At 41.0% G+C, this 27,890-nt stretch overlaps 3 protein-coding genes and 6 long non-coding RNA genes across 13 annotated transcripts; 5 read left to right on the top strand and 4 right to left on the bottom strand.

The window, feature by feature from the left end:
• The first annotated feature begins 259 nt into the window (after positions 1-259).
• LOC124328650 lies at positions 260-565 on the top strand. Its single transcript, XR_006916419.1, has 2 exons — positions 260-310; positions 372-565. It is a non-coding gene; the product is annotated as an uncharacterized LOC124328650 (long non-coding RNA).
• A 77-nt stretch (positions 566-642) lies between these two features.
• On the bottom strand, positions 643-1,491 carry LOC124328623. Its single transcript, XR_006916385.1, has 3 exons — positions 1,289-1,491; positions 979-1,224; positions 643-919 (listed from the first exon to the last, which is right to left on the bottom strand). It is a non-coding gene; the product is annotated as an uncharacterized LOC124328623 (long non-coding RNA).
• Positions 1,492-2,147: 656 nt separating this feature from the next.
• Positions 2,148-2,830, top strand: LOC124328607. The gene is made up of 4 exons (XR_006916353.1): positions 2,148-2,262; positions 2,459-2,505; positions 2,564-2,627; positions 2,796-2,830. It is a non-coding gene; the product is annotated as an uncharacterized LOC124328607 (long non-coding RNA).
• A 1,983-nt stretch (positions 2,831-4,813) lies between these two features.
• Positions 4,814-5,724, top strand: LOC124329479 (activating molecule in BECN1-regulated autophagy protein 1-like). The gene is made up of 3 exons (XM_046788539.1): positions 4,814-4,912; positions 4,955-5,120; positions 5,192-5,724. Exons 1-3 carry the CDS (start codon positions 4,814-4,816, stop codon positions 5,671-5,673), a joined length of 747 nt encoding a protein of 248 aa, XP_046644495.1. The 3' UTR covers positions 5,674-5,724.
• A 249-nt stretch (positions 5,725-5,973) lies between these two features.
• LOC124329480 (mitochondrial cardiolipin hydrolase-like) lies at positions 5,974-6,748 on the top strand. Its single transcript, XM_046788540.1, has 3 exons — positions 5,974-6,212; positions 6,293-6,477; positions 6,534-6,748. The coding sequence occupies exons 1-3, from the start codon at positions 5,974-5,976 to the stop codon at positions 6,746-6,748; spliced, it is 639 nt and encodes a 212-aa protein (XP_046644496.1).
• Positions 6,749-6,969: 221 nt separating this feature from the next.
• Positions 6,970-8,435, top strand: LOC124328618. Of its 3 annotated transcripts, none has more exons than XR_006916375.1 (4): positions 6,970-7,305; positions 7,369-7,508; positions 7,556-7,777; positions 8,165-8,435. It is a non-coding gene; the product is annotated as an uncharacterized LOC124328618 (long non-coding RNA). The 3 variants fall into 3 exon arrangements; XR_006916374.1 differs by having other exon boundaries at positions 6,973-7,243; positions 7,566-7,777; XR_006916373.1 differs by having other exon boundaries at positions 6,974-7,305; positions 7,566-7,777.
• A 413-nt stretch (positions 8,436-8,848) lies between these two features.
• LOC124328612 lies at positions 8,849-9,931 on the bottom strand. Its single transcript, XR_006916358.1, has 5 exons — positions 9,714-9,931; positions 9,527-9,620; positions 9,338-9,464; positions 9,160-9,272; positions 8,849-9,091 (listed from the first exon to the last, which is right to left on the bottom strand). It is a non-coding gene; the product is annotated as an uncharacterized LOC124328612 (long non-coding RNA).
• Positions 9,932-10,327: 396 nt separating this feature from the next.
• On the bottom strand, positions 10,328-13,759 carry LOC124329481. Its single transcript, XM_046788541.1, has one exon. The coding sequence runs from the start codon at positions 13,757-13,759 to the stop codon at positions 10,328-10,330; it is 3,432 nt and encodes a 1,143-aa protein (XP_046644497.1).
• Positions 13,760-16,450: 2,691 nt separating this feature from the next.
• LOC124328603 lies at positions 16,451-20,776 on the bottom strand. 3 transcript variants are annotated; one of them, XR_006916336.1, is made up of 10 exons: positions 20,734-20,776; positions 20,466-20,664; positions 20,268-20,359; positions 20,082-20,206; positions 19,849-19,980; positions 19,679-19,778; positions 19,522-19,609; positions 17,297-19,341; positions 16,655-17,202; positions 16,451-16,568 (listed from the first exon to the last, which is right to left on the bottom strand). It is a non-coding gene; the product is annotated as an uncharacterized LOC124328603 (long non-coding RNA). The 3 variants fall into 3 exon arrangements; XR_006916334.1 differs by having other exon boundaries at positions 16,451-16,596; XR_006916335.1 differs by having other exon boundaries at positions 16,644-17,202.
• Between the last annotated feature and the right edge of the window lie 7,114 nt (positions 20,777-27,890).

The following is a 27,890-nucleotide window of genomic DNA, read 5'->3' on the forward strand; positions in this document are numbered from 1 at the left end:
TTTAGGTTTGTTTGTCGATTGGATCATCTCACAAATTAAGGACCCGATTGGCTCTAAAGGATTCGCTGTCGTCGTCTGAAGAGCAGCCACACCTTCAGCAACTGCAGCCGGATAATAATAAAGTGGACGATTATTATAAAACAACATCAAGAAAGGCCAACAGCAAGAACCGTGGCAGTCTGTTGCTGTACCACCAGGTCCAGCAGCAGCAGCAGAGCCCAGTGAACAGCCTGGAACGATCCCTGCCCAGCAGTGTCGTTTACCATTTCCATCGATGTGTCGTCGTCAATCAGCAACTAACAACGGGACAGTCTCAGCAGTCAGCAGCCAGCAACTGCAACAACTAGAGCTCGGCCGGCAGTAGCACGAAGCCCAGCAATAGTACGATTGAATCTCAATAGCAGCCCAAGATGGTCAACAAACATGCTGGTACCATTCGTGAGCACAAAGCAACTGTTACCTATATAACTATATGTGGTACACTTCTTAAAACCCATAACTTGCCATTCATTTGAAAATGTTGATGTACTAGATCTATTGCTGTAGAATAATAATAATATACGTCTCATGCGTGTAGCTGATGCAAATTATATTAATGAATATTATACCGGGAAATGTCAATGGCCGCGTTATTTCTACACAACGGTTTCAAACGGGAATTTCTAATCAATGATGTAAATGATATTTTAAACACGATTTATTTGACAAAATTCAAAATTTCTTTGTGTAAAATTAGTTTACAGACAACTAAACTAATAACAAAAATGTAACGAGCGGCAAAATCATCAGTATGGTGAAAACCAAATTAACCTAAATTCTTTCTCTCAAGTATTTCCGCTTCTTATTTCCAGCTGGCATTTCCTGTGATTTCTTCGTCGTTATCGATCGGTTGAAACATTTCCACTTCCATAACATCCGTCTAGAATTTAAAAAAATAAAAAAATGTCCAAATTGTGCATCTTTAGACGGTGAAATTACCATGGCCATTTCAGGCTCTTATTGACGTTTCAGTGCCAATTCCAACGTCCGGTTTTGTTTCTGGAGGTCAGTCAATTTCGCGAGTAGAGCCTCCCTTGGCAAATATTGGTTTTTGAAAACATTAGCTGGACTTTGCTTGGTCTTGTCAAGATGCGGCTACAGAGTTGTCCTCAGCGTTTTATTACATTTTGAACAGGCACTTTTCAGAAGGTCATTCTCTGTTTTTTGTTTGACTGCAGCAACTAACTTCAAACATAAAAATGAATTGTTAGTAGTCATCATGAACAAGTGAAGTAAATGTTTGACTTACAAGTCGGTTCTCCAAGTTCCTTGGAATTTCATTCGTTGGTCATTCACTTGTTTTACAGATCACCAAGATTCCCCAGGCAGTATCAGCCGATCCATGCACAGTTTTTGTCTGCTTTAATATAGTCAATCCACCAGGTACTGAGAAGACCATCGACAAGCTCGCTTGATTTTCAGTGTCCTGATGGGAATGGTTTGATTCAGCTGCAATAAGACAAATTATTATTTTCCAGCAACTTGTTAGATCCACACGTTGCTTACGTATAAAGCTTGATGCTTACGTATTGGAAAGGAACAAGCCTTCAAACGCCTAGGACTGTGTTTCCTGTTGGTTTACTTAATACATTTTTCTTGGAAGTGGAGTTGAAAGAGACCACTCAGACCAGTGACTTTGGATTGAGAGCTTTTCTTTTGATGGGGATAACCCTTTTCCATTCTTCAAACAAAGACTGGACCTGAGGTACTCCAAAGGATGAAACAAGGCTGGTATTACATCTAGAATCACTTTGACAGTAAGCAACGCAACACGAAGGCATTTTGACATCTATTTCATTGTTGTGATTTTTCAAAAACATTGTAGCAGACTACAGATGAAATTCTGCTAAAATGCAGAATCCAATTTGCGGGAACACATTTAATTTTTTACAATTTTGACTTAATTTTTAATTCAAAAATATATTTGATGGAGAAGATATATTTTAGTTTAATTGAAGTAAAAAGAATAACGAAAAGTATCTGAAATAATTTTTCTGGTGTTTTTGTCATTTGTGTTTAGGGAGCGACCGACTCTTGGTCAGTATTGGCTGGATTTGAAAGACATTTATAAGCAGAAGCCTTTTTTGAGTTCTCTCTGTCAAACATGCCAGGAAGGAGTGGACTCATTCTCATTGAGCATGCTTATAAGATTGTAGAGTAAAATATGGAATCTCCGAATCTGACTGACTCTGTTGCTGTAGACCCCACTTAATTGAAATTATGGTAACATGTTTAAACTTGAATTGATTCTATTGACCTGTTTCTTTGCTAGTGTCGTGATGCTTTATTATACGCTATACTGAACAACCTTGTTGACTTATTTGTCTACTGAACACTTGCCAATTAGAACACGTTTACTTCTGCATGCTTTCGCTTTTGTCTCTAGAGATGGTTCTAAATTTTTATTGAATTTTTATAGATGCCTTATCCACAAAATGAGCAACAATGGATTGGAATCCTGAATTTGTAAGTGTTAATATCAATTCCACCTGTATTCTCTATTTAATTGCTCTTTCTTTTCTAGGGAAAGTCTTTTGTAGTTACAAGTGTCATCGCTGGTATGAGTTAAAATCGGGTGTGAAAACCAGGTAAAAAGAATTCTTTGTTGATTATATGTTATGTTTGTGATGAACAAATTATTGGCAGATCATAATGTTGACTACCAAATTACGAGCTTTTTAATACTGACTCCTAAATTGGCATCTATTTACATCTAACTTATGATATAGGATTAATGGTTTGTTTTATTGTTTTAGATAACTTTACTGAGTGATTAGCTGATTGGCACAAGCTAAAAAGATCACCTTAAAATGCAGAAGGTGACTACCTATCTCTTTACTGTTTAGTTTTGGGTTAATGATGAACCAACATTTGGCAGATCATGATGTTGACTACCAAATTACGAGCTTTTTAATACTGAATTTTCAAAGTTATCCTATATTTTTCTCCACCATAGACATTTTGTTCACTATTTGTTTTATTTCTACTGGTTACTGGATTTGTGACTGGATGTAAATCTCAACAATGTATGGATCTGTAAAATAAAAGCCAATACATTTCAACTGTTTGTGTAGGTTACTACCAATCAAGTCTATTTTCGTGATCTTCTTGTTACTTTCTACTACAATTTAATCTTAACACTTTCAGTCATTTGTCGGCGCTATGCTTTTTAAAGTTTAGTTGGACCCATCTGTTGTTCCTGAATCTCCATAGGTCTTTCATGGTGCAGAATAGAATTCTTTAAATGCTAAGGTAATATTTCAAGATCTGCTTGCTGTGTACTGTCGGTAGCTCTGTTTCATTTAGGAACGTTTCAAAAGCTGATCAGGCTGTTGCCCTAAAACCGATAACGAAATGATAAATGAGGTTACAAGGACCCCGTTAAGTCGTTAATTTAATCGTCTGCGTGTTGTCTAGCCCATGCAAGTGTGTAACGAGGTAAGCCGCGTAGCTGTTAAGCTCGTTCAGGTTATATTTTAAGAATTCGAATTTACTTCAGACTCCACTCAGATGCCGTGAAACTTAGGATACCGTCTGACCAAATATTGTTTGACAGCCATTTTCCGGCGATCAGGTAACATTTTGAGTTTATAATGAAACTGTCGTGGATTGATTTGTTATTTTTGCCATTTTTTTTTCAGTCACTTCATCCTTTGATGGAGCGTCTAGAGTCGCATTTCCGACTTCAACGTCAGACAATGGACATATTGGCCCAGCTGACGAAGCCGCTGTAGCCAACGGCATTGGCACAACTACCGATGGTTCCACGGCTGCTGGAGAAAGTTTGGTCGACGGCGGTGGTGCGTTCACGGCCAGTTTTAGTGATAGCAGCGTATCATCCCGTGGCGGGCCGTGGGCCTCTGATGTCCTGCACAGCATACGCCATTGGCGAGCCAGAAGAGATTGGCCTTGAAAGAGCTCGTTCTTTCGAGTCCAGGTAAATTTGGTTTCGTTGTATGACTTCCTTACAAGTGAAATATTATCACTTTTATTCGAATTAGATTATCCTCGGGTGGCAGCTTGGATCGTTGTCAACCGCCCAGGCGGATGGATAGTAGCCTAAACATTGGAATTCCCCACGTTATCGCCCATTTCGCCTTGTAGAAGATGAAGACAGTTCCGATACAGACACTGGTAAAATTTTCGTTCTGTTGGGACGAACATTTAACATTTTATCATTGATTTGACTGTTAATGTTCATGTTTTTAATTTACTGGCCCACTCTTTCAGATGTAACTGCCGAATCCGCCGCAACGGCAGCGAATCGTTGGCGACAGTCGAGTCCCATTCGTTCACCCCGGGGTGTAGAGCAGCGAATGAGGTAAACGAATGTTAATCGCTTCATTGGGACAGCAGTTTTTAATCTGCCAATTATATTTGACAGGCTTTTGTGGAGAGAGTATTTGTCTCAGGTAGTTAATGTGCAGCTAAATAATATGGGTGACGGTGGAGGGAGCAGCAACGCTCCCAGCTCTCAACAGCCAGGAGCGCCGGATAGCGGAGGCGATAACAACGACCAAGAACGAACTCGTTATCGTCTCTGGCTCTCGACCATGGTGGAAAGTCTCACCAGTTTCTTTTCCCAACACGGAATCAATTCATCTGATTCGGTCGATGCGACTCCTGCTCCTACTCCGCAACCACCAACAGCAACGACGACAACATCGGTAGCCGGAAGCAGTCAGGCCGGACCATTTCCAGGAATTCCACCCAGACCTGGAACTTCGGCCGTTTCCCAGTGATTCCCTTACGTTTCCCGCGTGTCGGACATGTCATGGGAGGAGGCGCTGGAGCTGTCGGAATTGCTTTCGTGGGAGCCGAACAAGGACCAGGGCAGCAGCGCTGGACTCTCCGCCGGAATGCGGAATCACAAGTGTCACTCAGCGCCCATCTGACGTACCGCATCCAGGCCTAGGATTTCTGCGCCAGAGACGGATGCATCCCCGACAACCGCGATCCTTACGGCAACATTGTCGTTCCCGAAAGTAAAATCCACAATGACGCCAGTGTCGATGTTTCAGCTGACGGCCGGTTCCTCGTTACGCTCGTCCCTTGCACTTCACTCACTGGAGCTCTCATTAGTACTAACAAAACAGAATTTTAATTGTTTATTATTGAATTGAATTGATTATATTTTTTGTATTTTTACCAGGTCTGCATAGTTTAGAACCGTCTCGGTTGGGTTTGTGCCTTGCACAAGTCAATGTCGACCAGTTTGTCGTGTCCGTCAGCATTTCACCAACTTGTCGCCATCTTCTGCTGGGCTTGGCAAGTTCCCGCGCCCTGTCTGTGGCCAGTCGTGATCATGCTCTTCCAACACTCTGGGCCCAGGTGTATCAGATTCCTACCAAAGTCTTTCAAGCTCAGAGAAACAATCCGTCAACTACGGCTGCTAATGCTGCAACTGCTGCTGGCCTAAATAGTGTCGGCGACCTTCCGGCTGACCAAATGCATCCGCTGTTAGAAAAGAAGCAGAGCATTCCACCGCCACAAGGCAGTTTGCTCCACGTACGTGATTTAAGTCAAACGACTGACGTTGGATTGACAAGTCTCAATTGCATTCGCTGGATTCCTACTGCTGGACAGGGATTTGTATTGGGAACCAATAAAGGTCATCTCAAGGTGATTGATTGAAATTCTGTTGGGATTTTTATTCGTTTTTTTTTCTTTATTTTTTCATGTGTAGAAGCTATAAAAATTGAAAATACATTTCCCAGACGCGTTTCTAAAATGTTATTTTTTCCGAAACTTTGAAAACTGTTTTTAATAACCCGGCAACGTTGATTTATTTTCCCTTCCCTTTCAAATCCCATTTTCGTTTCTTCGTTCTGCACACGTTTACGTTGTTATTAATTTATTTCCTAGTCGAAATTTCAAATTTGTTAAGTAAGTTGGCTTACAACAAAACTCGTTGAAGAAAATTCGATAAACGAAATGAATTCGGTAGAAATCTCTGGTTTTATCCCCGAACTTGGTCTAGTCGTAGTAGGAATTGTGTTGGTAGAATGCACTCGGCAAGGCTTGAATTACCTGCAGCGAAAAAATTCAAAGCCAGTGATTAGACAAGTGATATTCTTTCCTGATAAACAAATTGCCTGTAAAGACTTTTTCGATTCAGTCGAAGGCTGTTCGAGGATTCGCTGCGATTTCAGCCACACAACAACTGGCTTCAGGTTGGACATATATGAGTTTATTGTGTGTCGGTCTTTGACTGTAGAAGATAACCTTTATTTTATCACTTTTTGCAATGCAGGCAACTACTTTCCCACATAAAGTCAGCAAGGAAATCTATCGACATTGCTGTTTACTGCATCTCTTGTTTTGAGATTGCAGATGTTGTGTTGCAACGTCACAAAGTTGGAGTCAGAGTCAGAGTGATTACAGACCAGAGCATGGAGATAGCTTTTGGATCCCAGAATCACCGTTTTATGAAAGATGGTAAAGGACTTTATACAAATTTTAGGAAGCATGCTTATTTTCCACTTATCAAACAGGGATCAGGGTACATACCAACAAACCCCCATTTCTAATGCACCACAAGTTTTTTATTATTGACGATGAGCTGCTTTGCTCTGGGTCCTTCAACTGGACTTCACAAGCTGTCACTGGTAACAACGAATCTGTCATAATCACTAATGATCCCTGGACCGTTGAACCTTTTTGTGCTGAATTTCAAAAATTGTGGCAAGAAACTAAGCCTGGAAATTAACTCTTGTATTTATAGCTAATACCATAGATTTTCTGTTTATTCTAATCTTCACCTTTATTAGGGGGACTTCTTCTTTATCTCTTAAAGGGACCTTGAATTTTTGTTTGCCAAAATTTTACTTATAGCACATGCGATTCCGATACCTGCTCAGAGACAGTAGAACTCCAATAAATTCTTTAATTATTTTCATGATTAACAATAGAACTACATTGAATTTTAAATATTTTAAATGTCCGACAATAGAACTCCAACGATTTTAAAACTATTTTCATGTCCGATAGTAGAATAGAAGAACTTCATTGAATTTTGAATATCTCCAAGTGTCCGACAATCCATCCATCCTTGATTCCTTTCCGTACAGTCAAACGTGGAGGAATCTTTTGGCTCCGTCAGTAGGTGGCTAAAATCAAGTTGTCCCCCCAGCCGCCAGATGACGCGAGTGTCGTTGAGGGGACGAAATTTTCGCCATTTTGTTCCGAAACGCCAAGTGAAAAGGTATTACAAATTCGTTACGGAATTGAGATGTCGATCTACATTTTCAGAAGTGAAATTTAATGGTAAATTCTAGTTTGGATTTCTCAAATGTAGTTAACCCTAGACGTTGCTGTGTGAATTTACAGGCAATCTGGCATATAATTTTCATTTGGCCAAATAATCGATCACGTGGACTGAAACTGCTTTCCAATTTGCCGAAATGTCGTCGGTTATTAGCTTTACCTGTTCGGATGCACGTCTTATCTCACGCCGAAACACTACAGAGGTAGTAGAGTAATTTTGATGATAAATTTCCCTGCAATGATGCTATAGATTTTATTAGTTGGTGTTCAGGTTGGAGATCCCGTTGCTTAACTGTTGCAGAATGTGAGAACTCAACAAAGTCTGAGCTACATGGTCGGCATCATTACAGTGATTTCGTTGGAGCCAGCTGGTAAAAGGTGTAATCGAGTCAAGTTGAGCTGCTGCTGCTGCATGCAGTTTATCGAGCTGGTGTTATCCTGAAGTGTCATTGCAGGAAGACTTTTTGAAATGGTAAGTTGATGAATTTATTGGTTGTAACTTGGGAAGTCTTATTTTTGTGAAATTCAACTGACAAGTGAACTCTGATCTGATGTAGACAACAAGTGGTGCTATTTCTTGCTTCCAAATTATAGTTTCCGTGAAAGATATCAGATTCCTTGAGTTAACAACTTTATTTTGATCAAACTAGAACAACATTTTCCTCTCTGTATTGCAAACTTTTTCTAACCCTTAAGAATTAGATGTACAGAATTCTCTTTTCCTGGGATTTAATCTCCATTTAAAATTTCATTGCCAAATGCCAATGGAATCTTGGAAAAATGTCTGTCATTTGTTTTACACAATTTCTTTTGCATCTGATGTTTGATCATGGAAAATAATATTCCTTTTTCCCCATAGGACTTGATGATACTTAAACTATGCCTGTGCAGTGGTTTTGCAGCCTGTTTCCAGTTGAGAGATGTGATTATGCAGCTGATACAGGATTGAAGAAAAAGAACTGAAGTAGCTGTGCTGGTGTTCTCCTGAAATTGCTGTGCCACAGGAGTTGCAGATAGTGTTTGGTTCCTCATAGAAGTTTGTTTAAAGAGTTTGGAGATGATCATCCACTTCTGACTATAACTTATGTGAAACTTCAAAGTTGTAAGAAATATACAAGTCAAGTGCTAAACATGATTTTATTCTAAACATGATTTTATTATAAGTTATAAGACACAGCAAACAAGAAACTTTAAAAGGAATTGCTTTATTGTCCCACCTCCACCCACAATTCCACCACATTTTACAATCACATACACACACACACATACATACACTTAAGTTAACCCGTTGGCTGCCACGCCATACAACCCGTAGGTTGCTCTCTACTACTCTACGCGCCACGTCTGAAGGATCTATGACCAAAGTGGGACTTGCCATTGCTGACAAGTCCGGGCTGACACGGTGACAGGAGAAGATGGAATGCACAACCTCTAGAATCCATCACCGCATCGACAAGGGGGAAGTCCCTATGGTGCATTGCCTAACGGGGCCTTTCGGCGAATCTGGGGCTGGTGCGACTGTCCGACCCCGCGGCATGAAAACCACGAGACCGAACAGCGCGGCCCGTGCTAAGGAGCTAGGGGAGAACAAAGGCGTGGCAGACAACGGGTTAACTAACAAAACATCATACCAATAACAATAGATGATCTGCGAAGCACATGTCGGATGTCACCGCCAAATTGATATCGTAGAGTCAACGCCAAGTTGATGTTGTAGAGAAGTCAACGCCAAATTGATGTTGTAGAGATGCCAACCCACTTTCCATGTTCACCTCTTGGCTATTACCTACATGGAGATCAAGAACAACAAGATAATAACAAGAATTCAATTCAGGACATGGCAACTGAACTTACACATGATGAGTTGACACCAATCAGGTTTCCCCAGTAGATGTAGTAGTTCCCATTCTCAAGGTCTCCAATAGACGGAATGAGTCCAGAGAAAATTACTTTGGTCACAGCTTTCTCTACGACAGAATGTTCAAGTTAAGACACAACATAAAGTTTCATTTCTGATATAAGAATATAATACCACAACACTGCCAATGTAAATTTGTTAGAAAAAGATGTTGCTACAGCCAACATTGGTCCAAACTCCAAACTGGGGTTATGGTGATCTAGCGAGTCCAATGAAAATCAGCCGATAATTGTGTTGAATCCTATACCAAAGATGAAGAATATGTTTTAGCAATACTTTAATAAAGCTATTGTTGGTTAATACCTGTATGCTGTATCATTTGACATATTCAGCAGGCATACAATGATTTTGGCAAAAAAAGTTGACAGTAGCCTGCAAGCCTCTTTCACGTTTTCTCCTGCAAATTAATGATATTTAGGTTATCCAACATATTCAAGAAAAAGAACACATGCTCAGCAAATTCCACACGAAATCAATCTAATTTACTTACAAATTAATTGGTAATTTACGAAGAAAATAGCTAAAGCTAAACTTTTGACAACGAACCGCCATTAGCCCATAACTTACAATCATCACGCCATCTGTTTGACACATCTAAAACTCAGTATCTAAAGGGCTAACCTTTAGATAGTCACAAAACTTGAAAACATGATTTTTGTTTGCTTAAACCTAGCACGGTATCTTTAGAACTCTACAGAGAACAAAGCTCACTTGTTAGTTTTATGCAAATTTTCCGGAAGTAGACCGGAAGTAAGCGATAGCGCCTTAACCATTGAGCTGATGATCAAACAAACCAAATATTCGTGATCTCCATGAAATTTGGGGTCGAAAAAGTGTTATTTAAATGAAATCCAGATTTTGGTCAAAATCGAGAATTTTCCTGAGACATAGAGCTGTATTTCACGACGGCGTGACAAAGACATATCATTATAAAAGATTAGTAGATGTACGATGAGGAATTTCAATTGACTAGGCGAAGTTAGACGAGAGATGGAACAATGGAAATAGTATACAGAGCGATGAAAAACGAGAGATAATACACTACGATGCAACGATGGAGAACAAATTCATGCGATACATGTCATATAATCACATGCAAAACCATTAAGGAGCTGGAGTATAGGCTTCCTGGTCATCCCCATGTCCGCGGATGTGGCGATGAATAATGGAGACAGATCCCTGGATAGCCATCAGACGGCACTTCCTCCGGAGGCGGCGCCAAGGAGCCGGGGGGATGTTGAGGGCGACAGCAACCGCGTTGTTTGAAGGGAGCCAGGATCCCAAGGCGCCAATAACGAAGGGGAGAGTTAACCCCAGGCAGCTGTATTTCTCTATTTTTCTGGCATGGCCAGCGTCGAGGGACTCAGGAGCGTCGAAGGTGATGGTGAGATCAATTATTGTTGGTGGGTCGGTCGAGAAGATGACTATGTCCGGCCTCAGGGTTGAGCCAGGGAAGACTCTGTTGACAGACGCTGCATGGCCGGCCCTGGTGATGGTTTTCACAATTTCCGCCAGCACAAGGTCGTGTCGGCGGCCAATGGCCGGAAGATTACTGCGGCAATGGCTGGTCACGTGTGAGGTAGTCTCGGCATCGACCTTGCATCTCCTGCACTTGGTGTTGGGAGCAGAGCAACCAGGATTCCCGAGGAGCGGAAGCAGGCCGAGGCGGCTCTTGTGGATGAGATTCCACTCGTTGAATGAGAGGCAGGTCCGATGAGATGAGAGGCGGGCAACGTCGTTAGATGGGTCAAGTAGTAGCCCCCTTGCTACCCTGCCCTGATGCAAGGCATTCGTGAGGGAGATTGTCCAGCGTTTCCGGATGACTGTGCGGAGGCCCCTTACAGCTTTCAGAGAGAGGCAGGAGACGTCGTCGGCGATCACTTTGGTCGATTCATCGCCGGATACATCGATCCTAACCTCGAGTCTTCGTGCTGATTTCCTGGCACGGGACCAGGTATTGGAGCCGCACTTGTAGAAACGGGTGTCATAGAGTCCACCTTCTAACGAGCCAGAGAGGTAGTTAGAAAGAGGCAGCGGATCAGGTGGCTTGCCGTCGAATCCCCTGGAGATGTTTTGGCTGAGCTGGGCTCTGGCAGTGAGGCGGACAACCGGATCGTTGCTATCGAGGAGTTGAGTGGCACGAGCGATGATCCAGATGTCCGAATCTTTTGCCAGTTGAGAGGCACCTAAGCCGCCAGCCCTGCGATCAGAATAGAGGAAGCCGTTATGAGCAGTGTGGGGGACGTTGGCAACGAAACGGAGGAATTCGGCACAGCGAGCATCCATCTCATTGAGAAAACCGCGAAGGACCCTCCCTGTGGCGAGATGATGAGAGAGAGACGGCAGTAGGTGGGCTCTGTAAACCTCCAGTTTTTGCCAAGGCGCCAAGTCAGAATCGGCGACCTTAATCAGCTTGTCGGGCAGATCACAGACGGGTCGAAATGTTAGACGAGTGCCCATGGGGACTCCTAAGTAGCACTCGCTCTCTCCTTCCTCCAAGCAGCGAAGAGAGGTGCCATGAATGTGCAGGAGAGATGAGTTGGTGGCCTTACCCTTGGACAGGGAGAGGAAAGAGCATTTTGCGACGTTGAACCTGAGCCCGAGTTTCGCCGCCACAGCAAGCATGGCGTCAAGAGTAGGCTGAAGCTGATCAGGAGAGGATCCAATGAGGGAGAGGTCATCCGCGTAAGCAGTGGCCTTCAGCAGGGAGCCGAAGAGATTAAAGCCTTGGTTGGTAGGATCCTTGGCGCAGCGGATGAGGGGCTCAGCGGCAAGGTTGAAGATGATGGAGCTTAGTCCATCTCCCTGACGGACACCGGACGTGGGATGAACGGTGACCAGTTCCTTGTTGACAACAAACTGGAAGATGCTGTTGGTGTAGATGTCAGTGAGAATGTCACGGAGCTCTGTCGGGATCGGAAGACTCTGAAAGAGTTGATGGAGGAAATCGTGGGGGAGCGAGCCAAAGGCGTTGGCAAGGTCGAGCCAGCAGATGGTGAGTCGGCTTTTCTTGAGCTTGGCCTGTTCGATGGCCGATTCCAGCAGCATGGTGTGTTCTTGTATTCCATGGACCCCAGGAAGGAAGCCCTTCTGTTCAAATGACAACCAGTCATTGTCGGACGCGACTGCGGTAAGGCGGGATGCTATGGAGCTCGAGAAGAGCTTGTATATGGTGGAAAGCAGCGATATGGGCCTGAAATTGCCGTAGTCGTCAGTAGGGCCCTTCTTGTATACCGGGATGGTGCGAGCCGATTTCCAACAGGCAGGAATGCCGTAGAGCCAGACCGCAGCGTAGAGGAGCTCAAGCAGCCGCCCAAAAGGGTCCAGACGAAGAATGTCTTTGTATTCAACGCCGTCAGCTCCAGGAGAAGTATTGGAGGCCCGTTTGAGCTTGTGTGCGACCTCCTGGCTCGATGGTGGAAGTGAGAGCAAGGAGAGGTCGTCATCGGACAGAGGGGCCCAAGAGCATGCGTCGTACGCCGCTTTCGCTACCATAATGTCCGCTTCCGGAGGGCGAGGCTGCTCATAGGTGGCCTTGAGGAAGAGTGTGGCGGACTCGATGGAGCCAGTGTAGCACTGCGATGTCTCGCCCAGAACCTTGCGTACGGCCCTCTTCGGGTATCTTTTGAAGAGTGCTTGGAGTTTGCTGGCCGCCTCCCATCGCTTGGCATTGTTCTTCTGACGGATTCGCTGTTGTTGCCTGGACTGGTGCCTATGCGTGTTGGACCTTTGAGGTGACGTACGAGGAGGACGAGGAGGTCTAGAGGCCTCACTGTTAGATGGGTCGTCTTTCGAAGTGCGAGAGTGCCAGTCGGCAGCGAGATCAGATGCGATCGTGTCCAGCTCAGTCCTGGAGGAGCACTCCATGATTATGGGAGCCCAGTGTTCGTAGAAGAGGTTGGCAGGAGTTGGACCGTCTTCTTCGTCAGGCAAGCTGCCGTCCAGATCGTCTACTCCTAGTTCGAGAGAGGGACTGGAAGCGCCGGAGTTCGTGGTAGGCGAAGTCCCGAGAGGAGACTGAGGCGAAGAAATTGGCTGGTATGGAACGACAGGGCCTTGGTGAGAGACGCATGCTGGCAGATTGATGGTAGGTGGAGCAGGAGCTCGTCTTGTCGCTGGAGGCGTTGGCTGTGGCCTAGCGTGTGAAGGGAAAAGAGCCGGATGTGGTGCATCAATGCCTGCCAGTGGGAAGTTAGCCGAAGGAGCAGGATCCCGACGGGGCCTGCCAAAGCGTGCCGTGGGGGGAGAGCAGCCCGAGTGTGGTGATGGGATCCATGAATCGTCCCTTGTCCTTCGAGTAGAGGTGTCATCAGGCGTCTCGTAGTAGGTTGGAGCAGGAGTATGAGCAGGTGTAGTCCTCACAGTATCCAAAGAGGCACAGTTAGTTGCCCCAGCCAGGGCACCATTCCTGCTGGCCTGTTTAGCAGCCGCACGGGCAATGACAGAAGGGTAGCAGCGGTTGGAGCAAAACTTCTTCTTGTCGTTGTGGCAGATGAAGGTATTTCTGCAGGCACTGTTGCCACAGGCTTTCTCCATGTCGACGGATAGACGGATGGCCAGAGGCTGCCCCGATTCAGTGAAGTAGAGTCGGAGTAGAAGAGTCGGTGTAGTAGAGTCGGTGTAGTAGAGTCGGTGAAGTAGAGTCGGTGTAGTAGGATCGGTGTAGTAGAGCCGGTCAGTTGACGCGGGCCAACGAGCCGGACAAACTGACGGATGAAAAAACCAGCTGACACTGGCCGGAAGGCGGACAAGCTGGCGGAAAATTAATCAGCTGACGCGGGCCAACGAGCCGGACAAACTGAGCGGAGGTGAAGAGTCAGCTGACGGGCAATGAAGCCGGACAAACTGTGATGCTGGAACAACTGGAACGTAGAAACAGCAGACGGAAACAGATGACGGGCTGAATAGCTGGACACTGACACTGGACACTTGGACACTGGACACTGTGACAGCTGACTGGAAGGGCGTTGACGAAAGACGACGGAGTGAAACAGGATTTTGCGGACGGTCCGGCGGAACCGACCAACGCAATCGGGCGGGAGATAAAAGGAGAAATCACGGACGATCTGGCGAGATCGACCAATGAGTTCAAACAAACGGGGGGAATATCCACGGACGATCTGACGAGATCGACCAATGAACTCTCGTCACACGACACACAGCAATTATTATATTGAACAGGACAAACGGACGATCAAGAATGAAATATAATAATTGTAAATGTTGCTTTCTTCGGGTTGAAGATCTGGACGACTGCGACGTATTGAGATCTGGACGACTGCGACGTAAACTGCCAGCTGGCCAGTTTCTTCGTGGTTATTTTGTACGTCGAATGAATATTTACTAAACTACTGAATAATTTTCTCCCTGCCACATTTCACCCAGAAGCCAATCGCAGATCACAACAGACGAAATTCCCAGGTGATGATGGACGCCAGTCTAACTTCTACTTCACTTCCAATGTCGTCCAAATTCGCCAATGTCGCAGTAGTAGGAGGGGTGGTGTAGTTTGGTCGGTGTAGTAGCTCTGGTGTAGTATGATCGGTGAGTCAGTGGGAGTTATCCCGCTAGGTGTTGGTCTGGTCACTGAGAGAAAAGGCGGCTCCGCCGGCTTGATTAAATGAGAAGAGGAACTGTATAAAACTTGACTTGCCCAATCACTCGTGCCGAAGCAATTAGGCGAGTGCCGAGTAAGCCTAGTGAGCAATTCGTCCAATTGGTTGATCAGTAACTTCCAATTCCCATATGCCAATATGGTTTCTCAATATGAAGTAGCCGTTCAAGGAACGGTGGCTACTGCCATCTAGTGGCGTTGTTGGCGTGCTGGATAGCAGCCATCTGGCGGAGAAGAGAGATGACTCGAGCCGTAGCGTGGTGCGTAGGGACGAGATTAGCATGGAATGGCAAAATAAAGTATATGCAGCAAAGTGGACAAAACTGAGTTCAGATTGAAGAGCACTGCAAGTTTAATGTTGGTGGTGGATTACACAGCACAGAAATCAAGTTTTTCCACTCTAAAAATTCAATCCAGGAGGAGCACCTCTTACACACGTCCGATCGGTTCGACAGCAGACGACTCAATCTTTTTATTCAATAATGAACTATAGTTCAGGAAAATTTTTGAAACCGGAAGTACGAAAACGCACAAAACAAAACATGAACTTTACCACAAATTTGACGAGGATCACGAATATGTCGTTCTTTTGTGCGTGGGATGAATATTTACTGAACTACTGTCTGAAATGAGAAAACCGGAAGTAGAAAAAAAAGCAATTTTTCAAAATTCTAACAAGTGAGCTTTGTTGGTGGAATCGTTATCGTCAGTTTTCACTAAAAATTGTCTAACAGCAACTGCCGATAAATGTTTTAGAGATGTGCAAAGTAATTCAAAATAATTGCAAAAAAACCGTTGAAATAGGCCGTCTAGCGTTAGAAAGAAGAAACGTTTAAAATTGTTTGTAAACAATTCCCGCTCTAGGTCATTGACAATTTGACACTCATTGAAATAATAAAGGCATACGTCGAAACTTACGCAATATCCTCTTCACTAGAATCATCATATTTTCATCACCAAGAAATCGCAACACATCTTCAACAGCCAAACACTAAACTCCAAATGGCGATCATTCCAGTGATCTGCAACACTCGCGCTCCCGCTCAGTCTGCCATGAACACCCTTTATAAAGTAAAAAAAACAAGGCCATATAGCAAATTATTTTTATTTGCACATTTATTGATCTATTCTGCAATATACAAAGAGTCCATTGCATCAGAGACTAAAAACAAAGAAACGAAACAAAACTGTTAGAAAAAGACCCATTACGCCAGCGAGAGATCCTTCCCATTCCCACTCATAGAAGCACCAAAACTGATCAGAGTGAACCTCAGGAACTGACAACAGGGGAAAATACGTGGCATTCAACGTGTTAACTTAAAAAAATCGGTTATTAATGTAAACATCAGAAGAATAATTTTCAAATTTCAGATACTTTCTGTGTTGCTGACAAGTTTCCCCTGACGAAATCAGTTAACAGGCATTGAAAAGTTGTAGTCCATCAGTTACAAAAAAAAATCAACCTAGCAGTTTACATTAATGCAAACAAAAATATATTGATCCTATGTTTACACCAAGGAAAAAGAAGAGTTTAAGCAAAATGGCAGCCGAAATTGAAATGCTTTGTTTTCAAAAAGAGATACACAATTCTACACTGAAATTTTAACTGTTCAGTTGCACTTAATGAAGTATTGAGTGTCTTGTATAAGATGATGTCTCTGTTTTTCTTTGAGCCCCAAGTAACTTGAACAACTTTTCCAGGTTTAAAAGAAATGCCGTCCGAAAACCTTTCTTTAAATAAAAAAAGGATATCTAAAGACTAAAGTAAGGAAATTAAAATTAGAACAGTAAGTAGAAATGTGTTACTAGTTCCTCACCACCAAGCAGGATTATGCTAAGCCATCAGAATCTTGTTCAAATTCTTTGGAGTAAGGAAACTGCCCGTGTTTCATCCGTTGAGCTATTTTCTGGTTGGCCTTGAGGCCCAATTCCGGGCGATTTTTCATCATTTCCATCCATTCAGGAACCTCTTTTTCAGTTGTTGACAAACAGAGAGATTCAAGGGTGGCAGACAACGGGTTAGCAAACAAGGAATCTTGTTGAACGTGTAGTCTTTGACCTTTTTGAACGAAGAAAGTTCAGTAACATGATAAGTGAACTTACACATGAAACCATAAATCAGTTATCCAAGGCTCTCTAGAAAATGGAATGAGAGAATGGTCCATTCTGGGGTCGGTGATCTAGCAAGTCCAAAAGAAACAGCCGATAATTAAGATAAATTCTAATAAAACATGAGAAGAATGTAGGTTAGTTTAAGCTAGTGTTGGTTGTTAACTGTATCATTTCAATGGCACGTTCAGTAGAATAGAATGAATTTGAACAAAATAGTTGACGGTAGGCTGCACCACTTTCATGTTTCCTCAGACTGTAAGTTTGATGAAAAACATTAAGGTTATCCAACATGTACACGGAATAGAACACATTACTGACAAGTTACAGACAAAATCACTCGAATTTACCTATGAATTCATTGGAAATTTTCGAAGAAAAGATAGCTTAACTTTTGACAGCAAACCGCCGTAGTTGAAGGACTGGTCTTAACATACCCACAAAACTTGAAAAGCGCATTTTTGATCTCATGTCAACCAAATGCTGGATGCACATGCACATAATGGACTAATAATAACACATAACAGTTTCCCAAATACTGTTACTACACATCCTATTTACAACCTGTACTGAAGTATGTTAAGATTGTGGGTGAATTAACCCATTTATCGAAATGACCCGTTTAAAACGGATTAAATTAAATTTCAAAATACGCAGTTTTGTTAGCACAGACACACACCTGCTGTTGTGCTAGTTCCTGGTGGAGAGTCAGTCAGGCCCTCTATTGAGAACAAAAATCATGAATCAATACCGCCATCTATTGAGAAAACCATTCTACTGAGAATTCCACATTTATAATTTAGACAAATGCCCTAAAAAAATAGGATTTGGATTGGACTAATACAAAATTAATTCAGTGTAAGGGAATTGTACCAATGTGTCAGTTTTCAATCAACTGAAAAATTGTATACTGAAAAACTGTAAAAAATGTTGAAATTTTAACGCGCCATTAAGGATCATCTGTTTTGGGGGAGTAATTAGGCATTGCATCAAAGAGGGCACAGGTATATAAAAATCAGAAACGTGTGAAAACCCTTAGTTGAGCTTCATTCAACTTTGGTACTTTTTGAAATCGTCATAGGTAAGTTATTATTATTATTTAACATTGTGGTGTATTCAAACAAACCATCAAGTATAATTAGCTTTCGCCTTGTCCATTGTTTACATTCTTTGCCTTATTTAATTTCGTCTGCTTTTTTTTAAATTCTGTAATTAAGAAACTTCTTGATCTTTGTTGAAAGTTGAAACTTTAGTACTTTAACAATAGTTATGCTTCCCTACTGTTTGAAATGCATTAGGAAGATTGGGATTGACTCTTTCACTTGTTCTGCTAATGACTAGCGTTGTTAATGTCTCCTGTGGCGTCGTCAAACCTGGATACGGGATCGGAGTGGCGTCATATATATTAAAACCTTCTTCTACTTACGGCGAGAGCTACACGACAACCAACACGCCTTATCAGGTACGTCACTGTAGATGTGAACGTTTTAAAAAGAGTCATTCATACCCAGATTTTTTTTTTGTTATTTACAGAAATACGAAACGACTACTGTCAAGTCGAATTCGTACTACTCCACTCCGGCTCCTTCGTACTATCCGCGTCAACGACTTCTCGTTATTTTCTGCCGTCTTATTCCACTGCTGGCTACAGAACTGAGGCTCCAACTTACTACTCGACGTCAGCTTCTTACTTCTCTGCTCCATCTTACGCCTCTCTTAGCTACAAAGCTGAAGCCGAATCCCATTACGCAACAACGGCTACTTATTATACTTCAACAGCTTACACCACTTCTGGCTACTACACCACAGCTGGTTATTACTACGAGAGTACTGCCTATTTCGCTTACACAACAGCTGCTCCTCACTACGATGTTGCACCGAATTATGGAGCTGAATCCGACCATCACGAGTACGAGCCCCTCACAAAGAGTTCTTATTATTCAGCGCCAACTTTTACCACTGATGGCTACCGGTACGAAGAGCATGGTTACCATACCACTACTTCTAGCTACGCATATGGACCTGCTCCCTTCACCCAAGCTGTAGCGAGCTACTATTTGCCCAGCGATTACTATAGCCCATACGACCTGGAATCTACTCCCGGTAGGCCTACGAAGAATCTTCTTCCCACTATAATGCCGGCGATTTACCCGAGGAAACTGATTCATATTACTCAGCTGCTACGCCGTCCTACCAGCAGGACTCTTCTGAATATGACGCCAACAAAGTTACGCGGTACCTGCAAGAGAGTCCAACTTACTACACCACAGCCCCATACAGTAGTACAGGATATTACACCACCGCAGCTCCTTCCTTCGCAATTCGTTGCACAATATCTTTCACCACAGGCTGCAACAATACACTTTGGACAGCTATATCACTGCTACACATGAACCTACAAAAAAAAATTAAATAAAAAAATAAATGTTGCATTTTATCACTTAAAATAGTCAACCCAAATATAATATGGCAATATTATCCGATATCTATTTTAGTATTGTTGAAACTAAAATTTACACAAAACTGGGTGACAATAAGATATAAATACAAATCAATAGAAATATAGAAAACTCACCAGTGGAACAACAAACTCCCCTTTACAACAGCACACATGTGATTGAAGGTAATAGCTGTTGACTTGATGAAATTTCGAAATGTTGAAACTAACCAATGGAATCAAAGCTTAAGCACATTATTGTAAAATCTCAACTGGATAACAGTCACCTACTGACCTTCAATTAGTGTATGTCATGTGTTGAAGATTTTCACAAACAGCAAAGTAAATGAGAATTCCATTCACTTCACACTCGTCATGTGACTGTAACTGAAACTCTAAGTAGCAATGGGATAAGGATAATTATCTAAATTATTTACAAATTTATCAATGAAAATAAAATTATACCTATCTCTCAGATGGGTTGCCTCCAACCACATACAGGGATGTAGAAACAGTCATAACGAGTATGCTGTCACAGGTTTCACTACCAAAATTCCAAGATTCGGAAAAGATCCTATGGTCCATGAGCAAGAATACCTACAATATATGAAAATATGAATTATAATGGTTGGCCAACTAACCATAACATCACCAATAAACTAAACCTAAATAGAAATTGGTCAATATAACACATTTACTTTTGCTGTTGTGTTTCAGCATGGGTTGAGACATGCAATCGCTACTAGTAGAAAGCCATGACATTGAAATTCACAGAAATTCAGCATCTACATTATCACCTTGAACATCAAATGGCCATCAAAACCTATAGGGAAAAAGGCAGGTTGATCTTCAGACAGGAATAGAAACTGAAGTATTAAAATTACTTGTCAAGTTGGGCAAATTCAATGTCTTGCTTTGAAATTTTGGTGTAAATAGTGATGTGAACATGTGATGCCTTTATATGGTCCTTCCTTATCTGTTAATCAACAAATGAAAAATTTCATAAAAGTTAAGAGATGAAAAATAGCAAGTAACGAAAAACAAATTGTTCATTAAGCAGAGTGGATGTGCATAGAATTTACTGATTCTGTCACAGTTATTCGGCATTCAAGGTGATAATCAAAGTTCTGATCCATCAGTTTCATCATAAACGTCCAACACAACAACTAGCCATGACAAAAACTTGCTGTTTAAATTTTGTTTCGGTTTTGGGAACAAAGTGCACCAACATAATGACAATTTGACTGTGTCCTTTAAACTTGTACATACTCTCAGTAACAACTAAACCATAAAAAAAAAATATAATAAGAAGATCAAGGCAATCTCAAGAAACTGTTCTTTTTCCATTACCAACAATCCTACGCCGTCACAGTTTCACACGCCAACACCGAATGCTATCACGTGACAATAATGCAGACGACAATCGCACACAATAAAGTTTTATGCAGCGCCATCTTTTTTAAAATAAAAAGACCTTAAAAACTTGCCAAAATGTACTCAAAAGATAATAATTGATATGGGGAACACGAATATAGGATTTAAAAAATTATCTGACCAGTAAGAAGTGCTTTAAAACTCAATTCAAAGTTTTCTATATCAGCGCCATCTATTGACAACTAGTGGCAACGTGAAAAAAGCCCAGGATTGATTGCATCTTGTTCTCCTTGACCTGGGAAACAAGAATATACTTTTTTTAAAATGATCCGACCAGTAGAAGTGCGTTAGAATGCAATTTAAAATTTTCAACATCAGCGCCATCTATTGACAACTAGTGGGAACATAAAAAAGCCCATAATTGATTGCATCTAGTTCTCCTTGACCTTATTATGATCGCATCGTGTTCAGCGTGAAATGCTGATCAAGAATATACCCTAGATTGCATGTTTCTGAGCAGTAGAAGGGGTTTTTCTAAGTATTGAAATCAGCGCCACCTGGTGGCAAGTTTTGGAACTAAATTTTATTATGATCGCATCGTGTTCAGCGTTAAATTCTGATCAAGAATATGTTTGTTTCAAATGGTTCTGAGCAGTAGAAGTGCCTTTTTCTAAGTATTGAAATCAGCGCCACCTGGTGGCAAGTTTTGGAACTAAATTTTATTATGATCGCATCGTGTTCAGCGTTAAATGCTGATCAAGAATATGTTTGTTTCAAATGGTTCTGAGCAGTAGAAGTGCCTTTTTCTAAGTATTGAAATCAGCGCCACCTAGTGGCAAGTTTTGGAACTAAATTTTATTATGATCGCATCGTGTTCAGCGTTAAATTCTGATCAAGAATATGTTTGTTTCAAATGGTTCTGAGCAGTAGAAGTGCCTTTTTCTAAGTATTGAAATCAGCGCCACCTGGTGGCAAGTTTTGGAACTAAATTTTATTATGATCGCATCGTGTTCAGCGTTAAATTCTGATCAAGAATATGTTTGTTTCAAATGGTTCTGAGCAGTAGAAGTGCCATTTTCTAAGTATTGACATCAGCGCCACCTGGTGGCAAGTTTTGGAACTAAATTTTATTATGATCGCATCGTGTTCAGCGTTAAATTCTGATCAAGAATATGTTTGTTTCAAATGGTTCTGAGTAGTAGAAGTGCCATTTTCTAAGTATTGAAATCAGCGCCACCTAGTGGCAAGTTTTGGAACTAAATTTCATTATGATCGCATCGTGTTCAGCGTTAAATTCTGATCAAGAATATGTTTGTTTCAAATGGTTCTGAGCAGTAGAAGTGCCATTTTCTAAGTATTGAAATCAGCGCCACCTAGTGGCAAGTTTTGGAACTAAATTTCATTATGATCGCATCGTGTTCAGCGTTAAATTCTGATCAAGAATTTGTTTGTTTCAAATGGTTCTGAGCAGTAGAAGTGCCTTTTTCTAAGTATTGAAATCAGCGCCACCTAGTGGCAAGTTTTGGAACTAAATTTTATTATGATCGCATCGTGTTCAGCGTTAAATTCTGATCAAGAATTTGTTTGTTTCAAATGGTTCTGAGCAGTAGAAGTGCCTTTTTCTAAGTATTGAAATCAGCGCCACCTATGGTGGCAAGTTTGGGAACTAAATTTTATTATGATCGCATCGTGTTCAGCGTTAAATTCTGATCAAGAATATGTTTGTTTCAAATGGTTCTGAGCAGTAGAAGTGCCTTTTTCTAAGTATTGAAATCAGCGCCACCTGGTGGCAAGTTTTGGAACTAAATTTTATTATGATCGCATCGTGTTCAGCGTTAAATTCTGATCAAGAATATGTTTGTTTCAAATGGTTCTGAGCAGTAGAAGTGCCTTTTTCTAAGTATTGAAATCAGCGCCACCTAGTGGCAAGTTTTGGAACTAAATTTTATTATGATCGCATCGTGTTCAGCGTTAAATTCTGATCAAGAATATGTTTGTTTCAAATGGTTCTGAGCAGTAGAAGTGCCTTTTTCATCAGCGCCACCTGGTGGCAAGTTTTGGAACTAAATTTTATTATGATCGCATCGTGTTCAGCGTTAAATTCTGATCAAGAATATGTTTGTTTCAAATGGTTCTGAGCAGTAGAAGTGCCATTTTCTAAGTATTGACATCAGCGCCACCTGGTGGCAAGTTTTGGAACTAAATTTTATTATGATCGCATCGTGTTCAGCGTTAAATTCTGATCAAGAATATGTTTGTTTCAAATGGTTCTGAGCAGTAGAAGTGCCTAACTAAATTTCATTATGATCGCATCGTGTTCAGCGTTAAATTCTGATCAAGAATTTGTTTGTTTCAAATGGTTCTGAGCAGTAGAAGTGCCTTTTTCTAAGTATTGAAATCAGCGCCACCTAGTGGCAAGTTTTGGAACTAAATTTTATTATGATCGCATCGTGTTCAGCGTTAAATTCTGATCAAGAATTTGTTTGTTTCAAATGGTTCTGAGCAGTAGAAGTGCCTTTTTCTAAGTATTGAAATCAGCGCCACCTGGTGGCAAGTTTTGGAACTAAATTTTATTATGATCGCATCGTGTTCAGCGTTAAATTCTGATCAAGAATATGTTTGTTTCAAATGGTTCTGAGCAGTAGAAGTGCCTTTTTCTAAGTATTGAAATCAGCGCCACCTAGTGGCAAGTTTTGGAACTAAATTTTATTATGATCGCATCGTGTTCAGCGTTAAATTCTGATCAAGAATATGTTTGTTTCAAATGGTTCTGAGCAGTACAAGTGCCATTTTCTAAGTATTGACATCAGCGCCACCTGGTGGCAAGTTTTGGAACTAAATTTTATTATGATCACATCGTGTTCAGCGTTAAATTCTGATCAAGAATATGTTTGTTTCAAATGGTTCTGAGTAGTAGAAGTGCCATTTTCTAAGTATTGAAATCAGCGCCACCTAGTGGCAAGTTTTGGAACTAAATTTCATTATGATCGCATCGTGTTCAGCGTTAAATTCTGATCAAGAATATGTTTGTTTCAAATGGTTCTGAGCAGTAGAAGTGCCATTTTCTAAGTATTGAAATCAGCGCCACCTGGTGGCAAGTTTTGGAACTAAATTTTATTATGATCGCATCGTGTTCAGCGTTAAATTCTGATCAAGAAAATGTTTGTTTCAAATGGTTCTGAGCAGTAAAAGTGCCTTTTTCTAAGTATTGAAATCAGCGCCACCTATGGTGGCAAGTTTGGGAACTAAATTTTATTATGATCGCATCGTGTTCAGCGTTAAATTCTGATCAAGAATATGTTTGTTTCAAATGGTTCTGAACATTAGAAGTGCCATTTTCTAAGTATTGAAATCAGCGCCACCTAGTGGCAAGTTTTGGAACTAAATTTTATTATGATCGCATCGTGTTCAGCGTTAAATTCTGATCAAGAATATGTTTGTTTCAAATGGTTCTGAGCAGTAGAAGTGCCTTTTTCTAAGTATTGAAATCAGCGCCACCTAGTGGCAAGTTTTGGAACTAAATTTTATTATGATCGCATCGTGTTCAGCGTTAAATTCTGATCAAGAATATGTTTGTTTCAAATGGTTCTGAGCAGTAGAAGTGCCTTTTTCTAAGTATTGAAATCAGCGCCACCTGGTGGCAAGTTTTGGAACTAAATTTCATTATGATCGCATCGTGTTCAGCGTTAAATTCTGATCAAGAAAATGTTTGTTTCAAATGGTTCTGAGCAGTAAAAGTGCCTTTTTCTAAGTATTGAAATCAGCGCCACCTATGGTGGCAAGTTTGGGAACTAAATTTTATTATGATCGCATCGTGTTCAGCGTTAAATTCTGATCAAGAATATGTTTGTTTCAAATGGTTCTGAGCAGTAGAAGTGCCATTTTCTAAGTATTGACATCAGCGCCACCTGGTGGCAAGTTTTGGAACTAAATTTTATTATGATCGCATCGTGTTCAGCGTTAAATTCTGATCAAGAAAATGTTTGTTTCAAATGGTTCTGAGCAGTAAAAGTGCCTTTTTCTAAGTATTGAAATCAGCGCCACCTATGGTGGCAAGTTTGGGAACTAAATTTTATTATGATCGCATCGTGTTCAGCGTTAAATTCTGATCAAGAATATGTTTGTTTCAAATGGTTCTGAACATTAGAAGTGCCATTTTCTAAGTATTGAAATCAGCGCCACCTGGTGGCAAGTTTTGGAACTAAATTTTATTATGATCGCATCGTGTTCAGCGTTAAATTCTGATCAAGAATATGTTTGTTTCAAATGGTTCTGAACATTAGAAGTGCCATTTTCTAAGTATTGAAATCAGCGCCACCTGGTGGCAAGTTTTGGAACTAAATTTTATTATGATCGCATCGTGTTCAGCGTTAAATTCTGATCAAGAATATGTTTGTTTCAAATGGTTCTGAGCAGTAGAAGTGCCTTTTTCTAAGTATTGAAATCAGCGCCACCTGGTGGCAAGTTTTGGAACTAAATTTTATTATGATCGCATCGTGTTCAGCGTTAAATTCTGATCAAGAATATGTTTGTTTCAAATGGTTCTGAGCAGTAGAAGTGCCTTTTTCATCAGCGCCACCTGGTGGCAAGTTTTGGAACTAAATTTTATTATGATCGCATCGTGTTCAGCGTTAAATTCTGATCAAGAATATGTTTGTTTCAAATGGTTCTGAGCAGTAGAAGTGCCTTTTTCTAAGTATTGAAATCAGCGCCACCTGGTGGCAAGTTTTGGAACTAAATTTTATTATGATCGCATCGTGTTCAGCGTTAAATTCTGATCAAGAAAATTTTAGTTTCAAATGGTTCTGAGCAGTAAAAGTGCCTTTTTCTAAGTATTGAAATCAGCGCCACCTAGTGGCAAGTTTTGGAACTAAATTTTATTATGATCGCATCGTGTTCAGCGTTAAATTCTGATTAAGAATATGTTTGTTTCAAATGGTTCTGAGCAGTAGAAGTGCCATTTTCTAAGTATTGAAATCAGCGCCACCTAGTGGCAAGTTTTGGAACTAAATTTCATTATGATCGCATCGTGTTCAGCGTTAAATTCTGATCAAGAATATGTTTGTTTCAAATGGTTCTGAGCAGTAGAAGTGCCATTTTCTAAGTATTGAAATCAGCGCCACCTGGTGGCAAGTTTTGGAACTAAATTTTATTATGATCGCATCGTGTTCAGCGTTAAATTCTGATCAAGAATATGTTTGTTTCAAATGGTTCTGAGCAGTAGAAGTGCCATTTTCTAAGTATTGAAATCAGCGCCACCTGGTGGCAAGTTTTGGAACTAAATTTTATTATGATCGCATCGTGTTCAGCGTTAAATTCTGATCAAGAAAATGTTTGTTTCAAATGGTTCTGAGCAGTAAAAGTGCCTTTTTCTAAGTATTGAAATCAGCGCCACCTATGGTGGCAAGTTTGGGAACTAAATTTTATTATGATCGCATCGTGTTCAGCGTTAAATTCTGATCAAGAATATGTTTGTTTCAAATGGTTCTGAGCAGTAGAAGTGCCTTTTTCTAAGTATTGAAATCAGCGCCACCTGGTGGCAAGTTTTGGAACTAAATTTTATTATGATCGCATCGTGTTCAGCGTTAAATTCTGATCAAGAATATGTTTGTTTCAAATGGTTCTGAGCAGTAGAAGTGCCTTTTTCATCAGCGCCACCTGGTGGCAAGTTTTGGAACTAAATTTTATTATGATCGCATCGTGTTCAGCGTTAAATTCTGATCAAGAATATGTTTGTTTCAAATGGTTCTGAGTAGTAGAAGTGCCATTTTCTAAGTATTGAAATCAGCGCCACCTAGTGGCAAGTTTTGGAACTAAATTTCATTATGATCGCATCGTGTTCAGCGTTAAATTCTGATCAAGAATATGTTTGTTTCAAATGGTTCTGAGCAGTAGAAGTGCCATTTTCTAAGTATTGACATCAGCGCCACCTGGTGGCAAGTTTTGGAACTAAATTTTATTATGATCGCATCGTGTTCAGCGTTAAATTCTGATCAAGAATATGTTTGTTTCAAATGGTTCTGAGTAGTAGAAGTGCCATTTTCTAAGTATTGAAATCAGCGCCACCTGGTGGCAAGTTTTGGAACTAAATTTTATTATGATCGCATCGTGTTCAGCGTTAAATTCTGATCAAGAATATGTTTGTTTCAAATGGTTCTGAGCAGTAGAAGTGCCTTTTTCATCAGCGCCACCTGGTGGCAAGTTTTGGAACTAAATTTTATTATGATCGCATCGTGTTCAGCGTTAAATTCTGATCAAGAATATGTTTGTTTCAAATGGTTCTGAGTAGTAGAAGTGCCATTTTCTAAGTATTGAAATCAGCGCCACCTAGTGGCAAGTTTTGGAACTAAATTTCATTATGATCGCATCGTGTTCAGCGTTAAATTCTGATCAAGAATATGTTTGTTTCAAATGGTTCTGAGCAGTAGAAGTGCCATTTTCTAAGTATTGACATCAGCGCCACCTGGTGGCAAGTTTTGGAACTAAATTTTATTATGATCGCATCGTGTTCAGCGTTAAATTCTGATCAAGAATATGTTTGTTTCAAATGGTTCTGAGTAGTAGAAGTGCCATTTTCTAAGTATTGAAATCAGCGCCACCTAGTGGCAAGTTTTGGAACTAAATTTTATTATGATCGCATCGTGTTCAGCGTTAAATTCTGATCAAGAATTTGTTTGTTTCAAATGGTTCTGAGCAGTAGAAGTGCCTTTTTCTAAGTATTGAAATCAGCGCCACCTGGTGGCAAGTTTTGGAACTAAATTTTATTATGATCGCATCGTGTTCAGCGTTAAATTCTGATCAAGAATATGTTTGTTTCAAATGGTTCTGAGCAGTAGAAGTGCCATTTTCTAAGTATTGAAATCAGCGCCACCTGGTGGCAAGTTTTGGAACTAAATTTTATTATGATCGCATCGTGTTCAGCGTTAAATTCTGATCAAGAATATGTTTGTTTCAAATGGTTCTGAGTAGTAGAAGTGCCATTTTCTAAGTATTGAAATCAGCGCTACCTAGTGGCAAGTTTTGGAACTAAATTTCATTATGATCGCATCGTGTTCAGCGTTAAATTCTGATCAAGAATATGTTTGTTTCAAATGGTTCTGAGCAGTAGAAGTGCCATTTTCTAAGTATTGAAA

This window comes from Daphnia pulicaria, chromosome 3, assembly GCF_021234035.1.
Source record: "Daphnia pulicaria isolate SC F1-1A chromosome 3, SC_F0-13Bv2, whole genome shotgun sequence".
In the NCBI taxonomy this organism is placed as follows: domain Eukaryota; kingdom Metazoa; phylum Arthropoda; class Branchiopoda; order Diplostraca; family Daphniidae; genus Daphnia; species Daphnia pulicaria.